The sequence below is a fragment of the Nicotiana tomentosiformis genome, chromosome 4, assembly GCF_000390325.3.
Source record: "Nicotiana tomentosiformis chromosome 4, ASM39032v3, whole genome shotgun sequence".
NCBI lineage: Eukaryota > Viridiplantae > Streptophyta > Magnoliopsida > Solanales > Solanaceae > Nicotiana > Nicotiana tomentosiformis.
Window position 1 is genome coordinate 31,658,370 of NC_090815.1, and position 18,387 is coordinate 31,676,756.

General features: G+C 40.7%; 1 protein-coding gene across 1 annotated transcript; it reads left to right on the plus strand.

Moving 5' to 3' along the window:
• The first annotated feature begins 2,652 nt into the window (after positions 1-2,652).
• Positions 2,653-3,742, plus strand: LOC104091244 (uncharacterized). The gene has a single exon (XM_009596525.3). The coding sequence runs from the start codon at positions 2,805-2,807 to the stop codon at positions 3,582-3,584; it is 780 nt and encodes a 259-aa protein (XP_009594820.1). The 5' UTR covers positions 2,653-2,804; the 3' UTR covers positions 3,585-3,742.
• Positions 3,743-18,387: the final 14,645 nt, after the last annotated feature.

Sequence of the window (18,387 nt, forward strand, 5' to 3'; positions counted from 1 at the left end):
AACTAAATGACCCCTAATATTATTTTAATTTTTCTTTGCTTATGGAATCATACAAAGAGAGAATAACTTTTATACAATATTGTATGCAGAATTATTGAACATGCAAGTTTTTTAAAAGCTAAGTGTAGCTAATGACGCCCACACATCATTCCGCATTTACTGTTACGTGGCGCCTTCCTGAGATTCCTTGGAAGGGCGACGTAAGGCTAAGCAACCGATGTCAGTGCAGTTACTATTAGGGGTGGGCATAAAATTCAAAAAATCGAATTTCGAACCAGACCGAATTAATACGGCGTTTCAGTTTCGATTTTTTCGGTATAATTCGGTATTACATTTTCGGTATTTCGGTTTAACGGTACGATCCTCGGTATTAGGATCTTAAAATTTCGGTATACCAAAATACCAAATTTTTAAAGAATTTTATGTTGGACCTATACTGCCCAACCCAACCCAATATGTTGTATCTCCAATTCTCTACACTGCCCTAGTGCCCAGCCCAACCCAATAAGGCCCAACTCTTACCCTCTTTAGTGTTTCCCTGGTTTCACTTCACTATAGGAAATTAGAAAGGGAGAAATAGAAACCTAACCTAAGAGAATAGAGATCGACTGTGACTATGAGAGAGAATTCAGAGAAGTGAGAACCTCGGCGCGATAGAGACAAGTCAGACGACGTCAAGGCGACTTCACGACCTCGACGCCAACGACTCTCAAGTGTGACTGCTGGTTTCCTCATTTTTTACCTTCATTCTTCAATCTTCAACAGGTTCATAACTTTTCATTTTTCAATCTTCAGTTTTTTATAATAATAGCTGTACTGTTGGAGAAGGGATATTATTTTGAATTTTGGGGGTATGAATTTTGATGTAGCTGTAGTATTGAGTTTTGGGGTATAATTTAAGACTAAGTTAATACTGCTGCTACTGTTGCACTGTTTGAGTCTCTGTTTTTTGTTTAATTTTGCTACACTGTGTTAAACTTGAATTGTAGTTATTTGTGAGTTAGGCAGAATTGGAAGATTTGAATTGTGGTTATTTGTGAGCTAGGCAGAATTGGCAGCTTTGAATTGTGCACTGTTGGCAGCTTTGAATTGTGCAATGTGCACTTTGAATTGGCAGCTTTGAGCCTTTGTCGTTTGAATTGTGCACTGTGAAGATGTTGCACTCGTTAATCATTGTGCACTGTGAAGATGTTGCACTCGTTAATCATTGTGCACAGTGCATTGTTGCACAGAAGTGTGCACTCATTAATCGTTATTGCATTTGCTTTGAAGTTTGAATTGTGCACTGTTGCACTTGCACACTTTCACTAGTTAGTGTTGCCTTGAATTGTACACTGTTTCTTGCTGCTTAGTGTTGAATTTAGCGATTATTGTCATTCATTAGTGTTGCTTATTTAGCGATTATTAAACCGAAACTGTACCGAACCAAAATAAGAAATACCGAACCGTACCGAAATACTTTGGTACGGTATTTGGTATACACAATTGATAAACCGAATACCGAACCGAAATTCTTAAATACCGAACCGAAATATCGAATGCCCACCCCTAGTTACTATCCGCCAACTGAGGTCCCCTCCGTACGCTAGATGAGATTATCAGTATCGTACGGAAAAATCAATGTCAAGAGCAATTGAGAGAACATAAATGAGAATTGAGAATGAAAGGAAGCTTGATTGTATTAATGAAAGCTATTACAGAAAAGCAACACGGTGTCGAGGGGGAGAGACACCAGTACAAAGAATTGTTTGCTTGCTAGAAAGTTTGATTGCTTGATCCCCCCATAATAGTGCTTAAAAAAAATAAACCAAAGTTACATGACTTGACCTACCTAAGCTAGAGCGACATAATGGAAAAACATGAAATAAAACTGCTCTATATTTACAATGAAAAGGATTTAGATTCCTACAAAGTAGAAGTCGGTCCGTTGGCAGCAACCTTGTCTTTCGCATCAGGGTCTGCGCGCGCGGTACTGTTGGCATCTGCCTGCGGCTGGGCGCTGGCGAGGGGGCTATCGATGGGGCGACATAGGCACACGCGCGCTTGTCACTTGGCGCGACCAAGACCACGTGGCCGACCATGGCGCTAGGCGTTGGGAGGCTTGCGAGGACGCCGTAGGGCGCGTCCAAGGGGTCATGGGCATGGCTGGAAAGCCGCCCTGACATTACACATGGTCTCGAGAAAGTGTTCTACTTCTCTAATACAAACATTATTGATTGCTTTCAAGACCTCGAACCCTAAATCCATCACATTTCAAGAATTACCACAAAAAGCTGGAGCGTGAACCTTCTCGAGGAAAATTCAAATGCGAAATGACCAGGCGACAAGTCTTTATAACCAGCTGAATCAAACCTTATTAAAAAAACACATGGGCATTATCCTCAGCAGCTGAGTCACTAATGACCTAACTCTATGATCTCTCATTATATCCTGGAATCTCTTGAATATGCCCTTACTTTTCAACTTTTATCCCAATCTTTCTTGTCTTCCTAAAGTTCATGCTCTTTCTCACGTGCCCCACCAAATTTCACTTCTTCATCCAAATATCATCCTCCACGTCATTTTTAACAAAACCGAACATCCTATTTTATTTCTTCTAACCTCTACCGCGTCCCAATTCTCCACTATATATATAGCCCGCCCGCCCCTTTCACTTTTCCAAACCAATCTCCTTTTTCTGTTCTAGTTTTCTGTCAAGCATCTTATCAAACAGTTTCTGTATAATCAATCAATCTCCCTTTTTCTATCCTAGTTTTCTTTCAAGCATTTTATCATACAGTTTCTTTATACCTTTCTTCATAAGTATGATCAGCAATTTTGAAGCTGATGTAAATTTTTTACAAAACCCATCTTTAATTTCCCAATTTTTTCCTCTTTCAGCAATCGAAAAGGTTCCCCAAGTGTACAGTTTCTGCAAATGGGGTGCTCTAGTTCTTGCCATTGTTGCTTCTTTCAGCAGCTTAATAAGAAAAAGCAAGCTTTTATTCATTTACGTTCGTAAAATAAAGCCTTCTGCTGAGCCTCTTCTTCAGTATCTCAGCGAAGACTTCGACTTCTCAGATGATGACGACGACGATGAATGCTCATCGGTTTCATCAAACGATGAAGAGTTAACACCAGTTGATGAAGATTTTTCAGTTGCAGGTTCGAGTTTCTACTTCAAAGAGCAAGGCCAAAAAAGTAATTTAAGACTCAGACGGCGACGGAGCAGCCATGAACGGTTTCCCTTAAAGGAATTTGCTGCCGGTAAAAGTGTTGTAAAGTTGTGGGATAGCTTAACGTTAGGTTTAGACTTTAATGACTCTTTTAATATAAGCGATTTTACGGTTCTGTCGTCAGAAGTGAGAGATGAGAAAAACGGCGTCGTTTTAGCTGCTTATGACACGAGAATGAGGCGTCAGTCGCCGGCGATATGTGCCGAGTGGGGTACTGGAAGGGTGTTGGGAATCAGTGGCAGTGGCGTTGAGAAAGTTTACGTTAGAGATGAAGTTGCCGGAGTTTTAACGGTTGGTGACATGAGGAACGTGAAAACGGCGGTGCAAACGGTGACGAAACTCGAGGGCGCCGTTAACGTTGACGAATAGACGTTGACCGTTCAATATGAAGGCGGGGTAAATCCGTAAATATAATTAACTAATCAAATATCGATTACAAAATTGTAAGATAATTGATTGAAGAATATCCTTCTTTTGTACATAATTATTTTCAAGATTATATAAAATGAAAAATGATGTTTGATCGAGATGACTTTCCATTATTTAAGTTGAAAATGGAGAGTGGTTGTTTCAATATAAGTATTTTAATCTGATTTTCTGCATAAATTATGATGCAAGGTTTTCTTAATGATTGTGTCTTGGTTTTTGCTTAGCTGGTGATTATATACCTACCATTTCGTTGATTAGATTCTAAGAATTTTATCAAGATTTTATTTCGAAATAACTCATTTTAGATCAGATTTGGATAATAATTGTAAAATATGTTGATGAATGAGTCGCGGATTAACTTGCTCAGAAATTAATTGCTATACAATTGACTTGTGTTCTAAAATAAAAATAAAAATAAAAATACTATTATCAGTTATTTAATTGTGTTTTTCTTTCTCTGTATTCCCTTGACAGAGCTCATTTACGGCTTGATTTTGGCTATTAACGTATCTCAAGTTGACCCAACAATTTGTATTTGTGCGATTTGATCGAAACTATCACCTACCTAATTACCTGTTAAAATTTAGACGGATTAAATAAGTTATGTTTTAGGGATCAAAATTAACCGCTAAATTATGTTACGTACAAATAAAATTTGCTGTAATCACAATTTAAAGACATGGATTGGGTGCAAAAGAAGAACAGCAGCTAGCTTTACTTGTTGGAAATATACTGATGTTTCTTAGAAAATAAAACAAATCACCACATAACTTACACTAGCACTCTACAAAACATGGAGAAATAATGGCGTTAGGATAAAACAAAAAAGACAAAGAAAGTAAATACAACAACATAGAGTTTATTTTAAAGAAAAAAAATGAGGAGATTGATGCGCCTAAAAAAATTAAAAGAATTGAAATTAGTTAAAAGTTGATCATGTCGTGTAATATATATTATTCATTTCGTTTACTTTACAAGACATTATTAGTATCTTAAGACTTAACCTTTTTTTCCTTGATCACAATGTTTTCATGTAGTTCTTTAAATAAAAGTTTTGTAATTACGTTAATTTCATTTGAAAAAATTAAGAAATATAAATATACATATTGAGACAGAAAATTAGGAGGTTTGACACTCATAATTAGAACATTTCATTTTTTTGTTTCGAATGAAGAAAGTAAATATGTTATGTTGAACTCAACATACCTTGTAGCTTGTTCCAACTTCCAATCAAACGGGTAAGGGGCTGACGCTGAAAATTCCGACTAGACAAAAAGGTCACGTTAAGTGCGCGCAATTCAAAGCCGCAATTTGATTTTGATAGTTCAATTCCATGAAGCAAGGCAGTTCCAAGAGGGAAGACATTTCAACACAAAATAAGATTTAAGGGTATAAAATCCCATAACTTCAATGGGTCTTTTCGTGTTTTTATTGAAAGTATTTTTTTAAAATAGATTAAAATTTGGAGACTAGGCTATTGGGAGAACTATGAGTCAGATTAAAGATTTAAATTTTATGGGTTTAACTTTTAAATTTTTAGTATTATACTTGTATACGGGTGAAACCGGGCCTACGGGACGCCTCGGTTTTTGATAAGGTAAATCAAGCAAGAGGCGTGATGATAAGGAGCCGAAATCGAGGCAAGGGTCTCATCGAGACAGGGTCCGGGAGCACGACGCCCGCCTTTGGGAATATCGGGGCCATGACCCCGGGATCGGTCCAAATCCTAAAAAACTTCAAAGAACATTATCGGGCAACCGAACACGATTAACAAAGGGCCGTGATATCTGCGACCAGCTGAGTATCACGGCGTAGATCTCGGCACGTACCGGCGGAAATCCGGTGATTAGTTAAACGGAAGGTTTTTTTACCTTTTATGGAATTGTAGCTAGAGTAGGACTTCCCTACTATATAAGGAGGGTCTGATTGTTCATTGTACAGATGGTAACACGCATACCAAGGCAATATACTATTATTTTTCTGTTATTCAAAATTCTTATACTTGTTGATCAATGTTCCATTACTATAAGTCAGGGATCGAGGACGGATATCTCATTGAGGTTGCCGTCGAGTCCAGAATCATCCCCTTCCCCTTGTTTTCGAGTAGTTTGGCAATTTATTACATCTTTTATCTGTTGAATCTAGCAATATTTATCGTTTGTATTGAATTAATCCACGTATCCTTAAAACCATTAACAAATATAATTGTTATCTATTTTTAGGGTAAACAGTTTGGCGTCCACCGTGGGACTAAGGATAATAGTGGCAATTGGATACAAATCGTCTTAACACACCCTATTTTACACTTGTTCTTTTAAGTGTTTTTAATTTCAAGTCAAAGTTTAAAATGTTGAGCTCCCAATCTGCTCATCTGAACGTGGATGCTGAGTCTGGCCACCATGGCGAGAACAACAATATGGCACTCAGTAACGAGGTGCCCCCTGTCGACCCCAACGGAGTTCCGGCCGCGGACCCGATCAACGCTAACTCACATGTGGCCATCAATGTGAATTTGCCTAGTGATCCTGAGGACAACATCCGCGGAGGAGTCCGTTCGGTAGCCCAAAATACACACGACGGTGAAGGCGATGGAATCAACTTGCGAGTAATCTTCAAAATGTTACTGGTTCAACAAGCAGCGATAGCCCAATTGAAGAACCAGAGCCGCGCCCCCAGCAGAGTCGAGCCCAAACTATCCTGGGAGGACACTCGCAGAAACGAACCGATTGTAAAAAGGCCGAGTGAAGCCGAACCCGGGACCAACCTCGATATTATAAAGATGCTTGAAGAACTGACAAAACGGGTGGAATTGAGAGAAAAGAAAATCGAAGCCAATGACAAAAAGGAGGAAACCTACAATTCCAGGGTCGACCAAATCCCAGGAGCACCACCGATATTGAAGGGTCTGGATTCCAAGAAGTTTGTTCAAAAACCTTTTTCTCCGAGTGCAACTTCGAAGCCAATCCCAAAGAAGTTTTGCATGCTCGAGATTCCTAAGTACAACAGAACAGATGATCCCAATGAGCATGTGACCTCCTACACGTGCGCCATCAAAGTGAACGACTTAATGGATGATGAGATCGAGTCCATCATGTTGAAAAAGTTCGGGGAAACTTTGTCAAAGGGAGCTATGATATGGTATCACAACTTACCCCCTAATTCTATTGACTCATTTTCTATGCTTGCAGACTCCTTCATGAAAGCACACGCCGGGGCCATCAAGGTCGAGACCAGGAAGTCAGACATTTCAAAGTGAAACAAAGAGATAATGAGATGCTCAGGGAATTCGTGTCCCGGTTTCAAATGGAACGAATGGACCTGCCTCCGGTCACGGACGATTGGGTCGTTCAGGCCTTCACCCAAGTACTCAATACTTGAAGCTCATTGGCTTCACAATAATTGAAGCAAAATCTGATAGAATATCCGGCGGTAACTTGGTCCGACGTCCATAACCGGTACCAATCAAAAATCAGTGTCGAAGATGATTATCTTGCAGCCCTTTCCGGGTCTGTTTACACCGTCAGAGCCGGTGATAGATCCAAAAAAGACATTGATCATGAATCAAGATCGAATAGGGACCGGTATCAACCATACCATGGAGATCGAAGAGGTAATAGGTCTGGACGAAACCCCGTGAGAGGTGAAAGGAGAAGCGACCGAAGTTAAAATAGCGGGGGTCTCATGAGCAAAAGCGGTTTTGACAGATCCTTCGGGCCTAAGGAAGCGCCAAGGCTATTGGAGTACAACTTCAATGTCGACACTGCTGCAATCATATCTACCATCGGACGCATCAAAGACACAAAATGGCCTCGACCTCTATAGTTCAACCCTGCTCAAAGGGACCCCAACCTAATATGCAAATATCATAGCCCTCACGACTACAGAACTGAAGATTGCCGACAACTAAGAGAGGAAATAGCCCGGTTATTCAACAACGGACATCTTCGGGAGTTCCTGAGCGATAGAGCTAAAAATCACTTCAGGAATAAGGACTACAATAAGTAGACTAAGCAAGAGGAACCTCAGCATGTCATCAATATTATCATTGGTGGGGTCGATGTCCCCCATGGACCGATGCTAAAACGCACCAAAGTGTCCATCACAAGGGAAAAATGGACTTGGGATTACATGCCAGAAGAAACCGTGTCTTACAACGATGAGGACACGGAAGGCAACATACAATCGCAGAATGATGCATTTGTAATAGCTGTACTCATAAATAAATCTCGAGTTAAGCATGTGTTAATTGATCCAGGTAGCTCGGCCAATATCATCAGATCGAGGGTCATAGAACTGCTGGGTCTACTAGAGAAAATTGTGCATGGAGTCCGAGTTCTAAACGAATTCAACATGGCATGTGAGACCACTAAAGGGGAAATAACACTACCGGTGAACACCGTCGGAACCATTCAGGAAACAAAGTTTTACGTGATCGAAGGATATATGAGATACAATGCTCTGTTTTGGAGGCCATGGATTCACAACATGAGGGAAGTTCCCTCGACACTGCATCAGGTGTTGAAATTCCCAATGCCATGGGGGATTAAAATAATTTATGGAGAACAACCGGCCGCAAAGGAGATGTTCGCGGTCGACGAGGTGGTCCCGATATCCGCACTTTCGACACTAAAGGATCCGAGATCGGTCACCAAGGAAGAGACCAAATAACAATCACTGACACCGGCCATGACCAAACCAGAAAAGTAGGGGACAGGCGAGGACGACGACTATAGAGTTCCCAGGTCTTTCATAGCCCCCGACGATTCCGACGCCACCAAATCAACGGTCGAGGAACTGGAGCAAGTCATATTGATCGAACACCTACCCGATCGTAAGGTATACCTGGGCATGGTGTTAAGTCCCGAGCTTAGGAAAAAATTCATTAAATTCCTTATAGCTAACATAGATTGTTTCATTTGGTCCCACCTTGACATGACAGGGATCCCGCCAGAAATAACTACTCACAAGCTGAGCCTGGATCCGAAGTTCCACCCGGTCAAACAGAAAAAGAGGCCCAATCCGAAGTCAAGCATGCATTCATCAAAGACGAGGTATCTAAGCTCCTTAAAATAGGATCCGATTAAGTACCCGAATTGGTTAGAAAACGAAGTAGTAGTCCCTAAAAAGGGGAATAAGTTAAAAATGTATGTAGACTACAAAGACTTGAACAAGGCATGCCTAAGGACTCTTTTTCTTTGCCCAACATCGATCGCATGATTGATGCGATGGACGACCACGAGATCCTCAGCTTTCTCGATGCCTATTCCGGGTACAACCAAATTTGAATGGACCAGGAAAAAAATGTCCTTCGTCACTAAATACGGCACCTACTGTTATAACGTAATGCCATTCAGACTAAAAACCGCCGGTGCCACTTACCAACGCCTAGTAAATCGGATGTTTGAAGAGCAAATAGGAAAATCAATTGAGGTTTACATTGACGACATATTAGTTAAGTCCCTGTGAGCAGAGGACCATTTGAAACATTTGCAGGAAACCTTCAACATATTGAAGAAATACAATATGAAGCTGAATCAAGAGAAATGCGCATTCGGAGTCGGGTCCGGGAAATTTCTTAGATTCATAGTGTCTAACCGGGGAATCGAGATCAATCCCGATAAAATCAAGGCCATAAAAGACATTACCGTGGTGGACAATGTCAACGCCGTTCAAAGGTTAACCGGGCGCATAGCCGCCTTGGGTCGATTCATTTCAAGGTTCTCCGACAAGAGCCATCAGTTCTTCTCATTATTGAAGAAGAACAATAAATTCTCATGGACACTAGAGTGCCAATAAACCTTGGAAGAACTCAAGCGGTACCTTTCGAGCTCGCCTTTGCTTCATACTTTGAAGGCAGACGAGCAACTGTACCTGTACTTAGCGGTATCCGAGATAACGGTAAGTGGAGTCCTAGTCCGAGAAGAGGAAGGTATGCAATTTCCTATCTATTATGTTAGCAGGACTCTAGGAGAGGCCGAAACTAGGTATCCTCACCTGAAAAAATTGGTGCTCACTTTGCTAAGAGCCTCTAGGAAGTTAAAACAGTATTTTCAATGCCATCCCATATGTGTCGTGACTACTTACCCGTTAAGGAGCATAATGCATAAACCTGAGCTCTCAGGACGATTGGCCAAATAGGCAGTGGAAATCAGTGGGTATGATATCGAATATCGACCCCAAATTGCCATCAAATCCCAAATTTTGGCAAACTTCGTGGCCGACTTTACGCCGGCCTTACTACCCAAGGTCAAAAGTGAATTGTTGTTGAACTCGAGGACTTCCTCCGAAATCTGGATCCTATTTGCGGATAGTGCCTCGAACGCAAAGGGATCTGGTCTTGGCATCGTGTTGAAACCACCAATGGATAATGTAGTTAGGCAATCTATTAGAATTATAAAATTGACTAACAACGAGGCCGAGTATGAGGCCACGATTGCAGGTCTCGAATTAGCTATCAGCCTGGGGGCCGAGGTGATCGAAGCTAAGTGTGATTCCCTCATTGTGGTAAACCAAGTCAATGGGACGTTCGAAGTCAAAGAGGAATGAATGCGAAGGTACATGGATAAACTATAGGGAACGCTACATCGGTTCAAGGAGTGGACCTTGCAACATATACCTCGGGTACCAAAACAGCGAAGCCGATGCTCTTGCTAACTTGGGATCGTCGATTGATGGAGATGAATTCAGTTCGGGAACGGTCGTACAACTCATAAAATCAGTAGTGGAAGAGGGCCACGTCGAGAAAAAATCGACAGGCTTAACCTAGGACTGGAGAAACAAGTACATAGATTACCTTATGACCGGAAAACTGCCCTCGGATCCTAAAGAATCGAGAGCTCTGCGCACAAAGGCGACCAGGTTTAGCCTGTCCAAAGACAATACCCTATTCAGGAGAATGTTCGATAGCCCACTTGCCATATGTCTGGGACAGGGAGATACTGAATATGTTTTGAGGGAAATTTTATGAAGGCACATGCGGGAACCATTCGGGTGTCGAATCGTTGGCTCGTAAGATAATTAGAGACGGATACTACTGGATCGACATGGAGAAAGACGCAAAAGAGTTCATACGAAAATATGATGGGTGTTAGAGGTATGCACCGATGATTTATCAGCCTGGGGAGCTACTACATTCGGTCTTGTCACCCTGGCCATTCATAAAATGGGGAATGGACATCGTCGGTCCCCTACCATGTGCACCCGGTAAGGCTCAATTTATATTATTTATGACTGACTATTTTTCTAAATGGGTGGAAGCCTAGGAATTTGAGAAAGTTAGGGAGAAAGAAGTTATTGATTTTATTTGGGACCACATAATACGCCGGTTTGGAATACCGACCGAGATCGTGTGCGACAATGGGAAACAATTCATCAACAGTAAGGTGAGTAAATTTTTCGAGGACCATAAGATTAAAAGGATCCTATCAACACCCTCTCACCCTAGTGGGAATGGGCAGGCGGAATCTACGAACAACACCATACTCCAAAATTTTAAGAAGAGGTTGGCCGACGCCAAAGGAAAATAGAAGGAAATATTGCTCGAAGTCCTATGGGCGTATCGTACAACCTCAAAATCTAGTATTGGGGCCACCCCGTTCTTGTTGGTCTACGGTGCCGAAGCGCTAATATCGGTCAAAGTAGGAGAATCGATCTCAGGTTCCGATATGAGACCGAAGAGTCAAACGATGAGGCTATGAGCACGAGCCTGGAACTGTTGGACGAGAGGCGCAAATCCACCTTCGTCCGGTTGGCCGCCCAAAAATAACGGATCGAAAGGTATTATAACCGGAGATCCAACCTCCGACACTTCAATATCGGGGACTTAGTGTTAAGAAAGGTGACACTAAACACCCGGAACCCAAACGAAGGGAAGCTGGGACCAAATTGGGAAGGTCCATATATAATTATCGAGATCACCAGCAAAGGATAATACAAACTCGAAGCAGTGAACAATGAGTGACTACCGAACAACTGTAACGTAACCCACTTAAAATGATATTACTGGTAAGGTACGACCCAATTCATTCTTTTCTTTACATATATTACGAATTGGACTGACGCTTGTAGGCAACGGCCAAATAATGATGCAGCTTTTAGGACTGAAAGCACGTGTTGCACTCTTTTTCCCTTGAACCGGTTTTGTCCCAAATGGGTTTTTCGGTAAGGTTTTTAACGAGGCAACAGTGGATCGTGCTAACTTAGAATTGAAGATCGGTTATGAACTGGAGTCGAGTATCACATCAATAGTATCCAAGCCCTCTCTACGACCGGCCTTAAATACTGGGGGCCATCACCCTAACGGATAATGATTTTAGCAAGGAAGGAAACTTTGTGCTTGAACAGTTTGGGTTCGAGGATAAGATTTATTGTAAGCGCCAAATGGTCAAATAAACCGTGGCCACATAGACCAATTGATCCATAACACGAAGCTTGTACCCATTTGCAATCTTTTATGTTGCGCACAGAAATTAAAGAAAGTTTCTACCTTGCGGATACATAATTTTATCCCTTAAAACTATTACGTTTTGTTCCCTAAGGATATTGATCCCAAGGATCGCCTCTATCCAGATCCAAGAGATTACCCCCAATCGGGGACTGTCGTTCAAGGAAACTCGGACGGCTCGGGCTATTGAAGCCCAGGGCACAAAAACCTATTAGGTAGTGCCTAAACTTTAAAAGCTACGGTGTAACGACCCGACCGGTCATTTTGAGAATTTGTACTTCGCTTGGTAGTTTGAGGGAATAAGTAGCTCTGTATGATGTATTATGACTTGTGTGAATCGTCGGTTTTGGTTTTCAGGTTATTCGGAATTGATTTGGAAGAATAAATTTCATGATTGAAGCTTTAAGTTAAAAGAGTTGACCAAGTTTGACTTTTTTAGTATTTGACATTGGATTTGAGATTTGATGGTTTAGTTAGGTCTGAATGGTAATTTTTGACTCGGGCGTATGCCTGGATTTGCATTTGGATGTTTCTAGAAAGTTTCGGCGCAAATTGGCGAAAGTTGGAAATTTGAAGATTTGGAAAGTTCATAAGTTTGACCGAGAGTTGACTTTGATGATATCGTATTCGAATTGTAGTTTCGGGAATTGGAATAGCTTCATTATGTCATTTGGGACTTGTATGAAAAATTTGGGTTCATTCCGGGTTGATTTGATATGTTTTGGCGCGAGTTTTGGAAGTTGAAAGTTCAAAGTTAAGTTCGAATTGAGGTGCGATTCACCGTTTCGATTGTGTTATGTATGATTTGAGGCCTCAAGTAAGTCCATGTTATATTATAGGACTTGTTGGTATGTTCAGACGAGGTTCCGAGGGGCTCAGGTGAGTTTCGAATAGGTTTGTGTTCTGTTGCACTCGTTTTTGTATGTTTCAACGTCGTTTCTTCAAGCATAAATGGTACCACGTTAAACAAATGAGCTCTAATTTTTGTTTTGATTGAAGCATTAGATCCGTATCATAAATTTAAAACTATAGCAACTGGAATCATAAAGTTTCGACATCGTATGAGGAATGTATGGTCATTTTACTAAGAATTGGGTTGCTAGATTTTTTTAGATTAATTACGAAATTGCCACTGAATTCGTATTTAAAAATATTGAAACTAACATATCTCCTTCATTATAATGTCAAATGGAGTGATTCAAAAGCCTAACTTGACTGGAATTTTACAAGGAATTCATTTGAGGCATCAAAAGTAAGTTTCGGTATCATTTGGCATGAGAAACGAGGCAGAACAGTTGGGTGGAAGCATATAAATCAAGGGTTTATTCATTTGGTCATATTTTGAGTTGGGAGCTCGGATTTGGACGCTTTTTGAAGTGATTTTTACCACATGGATTGGGATAAGTATTATCTACTCATTGTTTATTATATTTCATGAATCTATCTTTGTTTTTGGCAATTGGTTGATGATTTCAAAAGTGAAATTTTGGGGGTTTTGTCTAAAATTTCACAAAGTGAATTTTTGAGTTTTTGAACATCTATTTTGAGTCGTATTTGAGTGAAACTAGTATGATTGGACTCGTAATTGAATAGGTTATCGGATTTTATAAGTTTTGTCGAGTTCCGAGGTACGGGCCCGGGTTTGACTTTTTGGTTGATTTTGGGCTTTTGAGTAAAGATTCGACCGTTATCAAATGGAATTATTTTCTTAGGCTTTATTTGACGTATTTGAGTTGCTTTTGTCTAATTTCGAGCCGTTCGAAGGTCGGTACACGGGTGACATTTTTGAAGCATCGTTTGGCTTGCTCGGTGTTGGATTTGGCTTATTCGAGGTAAGTAACAGTTCTAAACTTGGTGCTGAGGGTATAAACCTCGAATATATGTGATATGTGTTTGGTTTTGAGGTGACGCACATGCTAGGTGATGGGCATGTGGGCATGCACCGTGTGAATTGTGACTCGGTTATTTCTGTGGTACTGTGTAGTCACCTAATCTTATTTGTATCCATGAAATCTCTATGTGCTAGAGTAATTGAGCTGTGATCCATATTAAAAATCATGTCTAGGCTATATGCTTATCCTTTTGGGATCCACTGAGGTCATTTCTGCTGTTGAGTTACCTGTTTTTGTTGAAATTATATTCTCTGTCATACGCATTCATCTATATATCATATCTTAGTCTCTGTTACTATTTATTGATACATCACATCATTATTTTTGGGCTAATCTTTCATGACATTGAGAGCCCGAGAGATTGGAGTGATTGATGACTAAGTGAGGCTGAGCGCCTGTTTGTGAGTGATATTTATGGGAGCGGGCTGCACGCCACATCATATTATTTTGATTTATGCCATGGTTGGATTATTATAGAGCTTGGGCTGAAGGAGCCCTTCATAAGTCTGTACACACCTCTAGTAAGCACAGGTACCTACTAGGTGTGAGTTTCAAGCGCGAGTGCCGAGTGATTGGAAGGATTGAGTGATTGTGAGGATTGAGTAGCTGTAAGGACTAAGTGAGTGTGAGGACTGAGTGACTGGGATGACTGAGTGAATTGATACTCTAAGAGTATGCATATGGTTTTATCACTGAGTTGCATCGCATTCGACATGCACACTTAACATACAGGCATAAAGATGCATTTTCCTCATGCTTTACGGTATCACGTCATTCTTGGCTTCCTATACATATTTACATGTAGGCATAGAGATGTATTTTCCTCATGCCATTTGAAAATGAAACATTTACCTATTGAAAGCTTTGGGAAAAATTACAGTTTTCAAACTTACTCAAACTTTTGGTGTTTTCGGTGAAAGATTTGGGATTTATTGTTATACTTGAAAAGCATGCCTATTTTTCCGTAACTGTGAATGAACCGAGCGTCATATCTCTGAGTTACTTCATGTACTATTTTTTTGCTATATTGTTATGCATTGTTGCTGGTTATTAGAGTTGGACTCTGACCCTTGTCCCAGCTCGTCACTACTTTCAACCTAAGGTTAGGTTTGTTAATTATTGAGTACATGGGGTCGGTTGTACTCATACTACACTTTTGCACCTTGTATGTAGATTTGGATGCTGACGTTGCTGTGAGTGACGGGAGCTAGCATTGAAGACGTACCTGCATTCCGGAAATAGTTGCCTCTTGTTCATGGTAGCTCTAGACTTATGAAAAATCTATTTATGTATAATTCGGACAGATGATGTATTTATTTTACACTATCTTTATAAACTCTAAATATTATAAGCTCATGATTTTTACTACTAGTACTTGGAAAATGTATAAGATTCAGATATTTTCTTTTATTTATTTGTCTCATTAAATATCATTGGAATTGATTTATTGTCAATTGGCTTACTTAGCGGGTTGGGTTAGGTGCCATCATGACTAGTTGGATTTTGGGTCATGACAAGTTGGTATCAGAGCTCTAGATTCATAGGTTTTACAAGTCATGAGCAAGTGTCAAGTAGAGTCTTGCGGATCGGTATGATGACGTCCATACCTATTTTCGAGAGGCTACAAGGTATATAGGATAAACTTCCCATCTTTCTTTCCTTATCGTGCGACATTGATTCAGATTGAAGCGTAACTCTTTGAATTCCTTCCACACATTCATGTGCGCATGTGAGCGCTCGAAATTAGCTGTACATCGACGGCTTGTGATTCCATGGATGAGGTGTGAGATGTGATTTCTGTGTGCTGATGATGGGCCCATCTGGAGGACTTGAGGCCGGATATTGACTGTAGCTTGAGCACATGGATTTAGATTATGTGAGCATGTGCTTCTAGACTTATAAGTACGGAAGTGTCCCTATTAGTGAAATTTGTGGCTCGATAAGTGGTTGGATGACTATATGATGAGTATGATGTGACTGCAATATTTGTTCAGATGGATTGAATGTAATGAAAAGAGTTTGCTTGAGATGTAAAAAGGACTAGTGGGTGCCTAATTTCTGTCTTGATGTGACATATAGTCTCGAGTTTTGAGTGTATTGGAGGATCTTTCATGTTGTTTAACTTTGGAACGAATTAGGTTCTCATGCCTTGTTGGTGAGTCAGACTCAAGAAGATTAGGTGATGGCGTAGTAGTGGTGGCTGCAAAAGGGTATAAAGAGATGCCAGTTTGAGGCTAAGCAGGTGGGTTATAACTTACGCGGTAATCTACGAATGTGTGATCCTTATGATGTTGTGTGGAGGCTTTCTATTCTACCAGTGGGTTATATTTGTGCGATTTGAGTTGGATCGGTAGTAATAGTTGACCTGATCATTACGAGGATGAATACGCGGTTTGCAGATGATTTGAGGTATTAGAGGGTTTGTGTTACATGGGCTTATGAAGGATTGAGTTGAATTTCGGTGTGGGATCATGTCAGTAACAAAGTATGGGCATTATGAGTTGTCAAGTGTTTTGTCCTATGGCATTGAGCCAAGTGGGGGAGTTTTCTATTGACGATTTAATTGCATGGTTACGTGTTGCATTGATTTCGGTCTGAGGCATATTTGTTAATCGGTTATGACTTGCACATACTGGTTTTAAGGATGACTTAAGCAAGGAAATTTCTGGATGCATGGTGTATTATACTTTATGGGTATATAGGAATCATGGAATGATTGAGGTGTTATTCGTGAAGGATGTAGTGCGCATGGAGTAGAAATTTGCTCGATTGCGTTAAGGCGGGGTTACTTCTATGGGTGTTGTCGTGCTAATGAGGCACAAGTCGTTCGGACCGTTTGGGGCGGTGCAATTGAGACTTAAGCAAAGTGGATGACTCTCGAGAAAGTTCTAATTGATTCAAGATTTTTATGTAGCAATTGCGAATTTTTCCGGATTTGGATATGGCTAGGATCTAAGAGTTTTCATTGGATGGTGTCGAGACTTGTGAAATTTCTATATCATTATGGATTTTACATTTCAGCATCAGGAAGGTAAAGGAAAACGAATGTAGATTCACTTAAGGTCTCTTCAGAGTAGGTGTCTCGGTTGTGGTACTTTTGGGGTGTTTAAGAGGGAATACAACAACGTATGGGCCTTAGGGCGGTGTGATTTTATTCTAGGATCTTTTGGGGTGAGTCTTGGTTGAGGATCATGGTATTATGGCGAGGAGGAGTGTCGACTTGAGGGTAATTCGGAAGGAACTCAGAGAAATTGGGAAGCCTGGTAGTAGGTTGGATCAATAGGATAATGATATGCTCGATTCTTTTGGTTTTCATGATATGGTGAGTCTCTACAGGTGTTTTGTAGCAGTACTCTTGAGTTTGACGACTTGCGTGGCTTGGTTGAGTTAAAGATATTCAGTTCTGACGACTTGATTTTGTGCAAATGGATTTTAAAGTGCTTTTGAGAATTTCTACCACGGTTAGAGGTGTATATTTCCTACCGGCATGAGGAACATGTTGCGTATTGTGATTTTCTCCTGGATGAGATAAAATGTAAGGTTCACGGCTAATTGAGTATGTAGTTTGCTTGTGACTCAAAGTTGATTATGAGATTCGCATACTTTTCCTATGATGGAATAATAGATGTGGCGTGTTATGTGGGATTGAGACTTGCATGTGCAAGGTCACGGGTCTGTTTCGAAGGGAAGATCATAAATTCTTAGACAGTATGTACGGTTTTCAAAGTTTAGATGAATGCTATAACTATTTGGTAAATCCTGGGAAGGGTGTGCATTTCAGAAGGTGCACTGTGTTCAGACTTGCGGACGCTTCATTGGTATTGCGGATCTCGCCTGGTTGATCGACTTCTGATATTCAGATTTTGTTATGTGGCACAAAAGAATTATAGAAGTATTCCTCATGGGATGATCGTGTATGATAGATGTGTTAGACATTCGGGCGGTGGAGTTGGGATCAGATATGGTTATTCATATGTTCTATGGACTTGGGGACCAGAAGTTCTCAGAAACAGATCATTTCGTGGTTGTCGAATGTGAAGATGTGGCCAAATCCAGCCAGGTGATAGTATGTGTTATGGTTCAGTCGTTGTGGACTTTCGAAAGGGTTATGCATCTATTTGTGGGTGACCAAAGTGGATTTGGGGTCCATTTGTAGGCCCAATAAGGATGTGTATTCTACATCGGGTTGGATTGGTTGACTCTGTACTGCTGTTGTTGAGGGATGTGCCATTCGGTTAGAGTTGAGCTTATTCATGTTTTGAGATGTTCTATGAGTTACCCTTCTATGCTATGAGGGGTTGGTATCTGTTGGTTATAGGCACTGATGGTGCGGTCCTATTTGGGCCTTATAGCGGAATTTGAGCGAGATGGATATTAGGGTGTTGAATGATTGATTTCGCATTTGGTT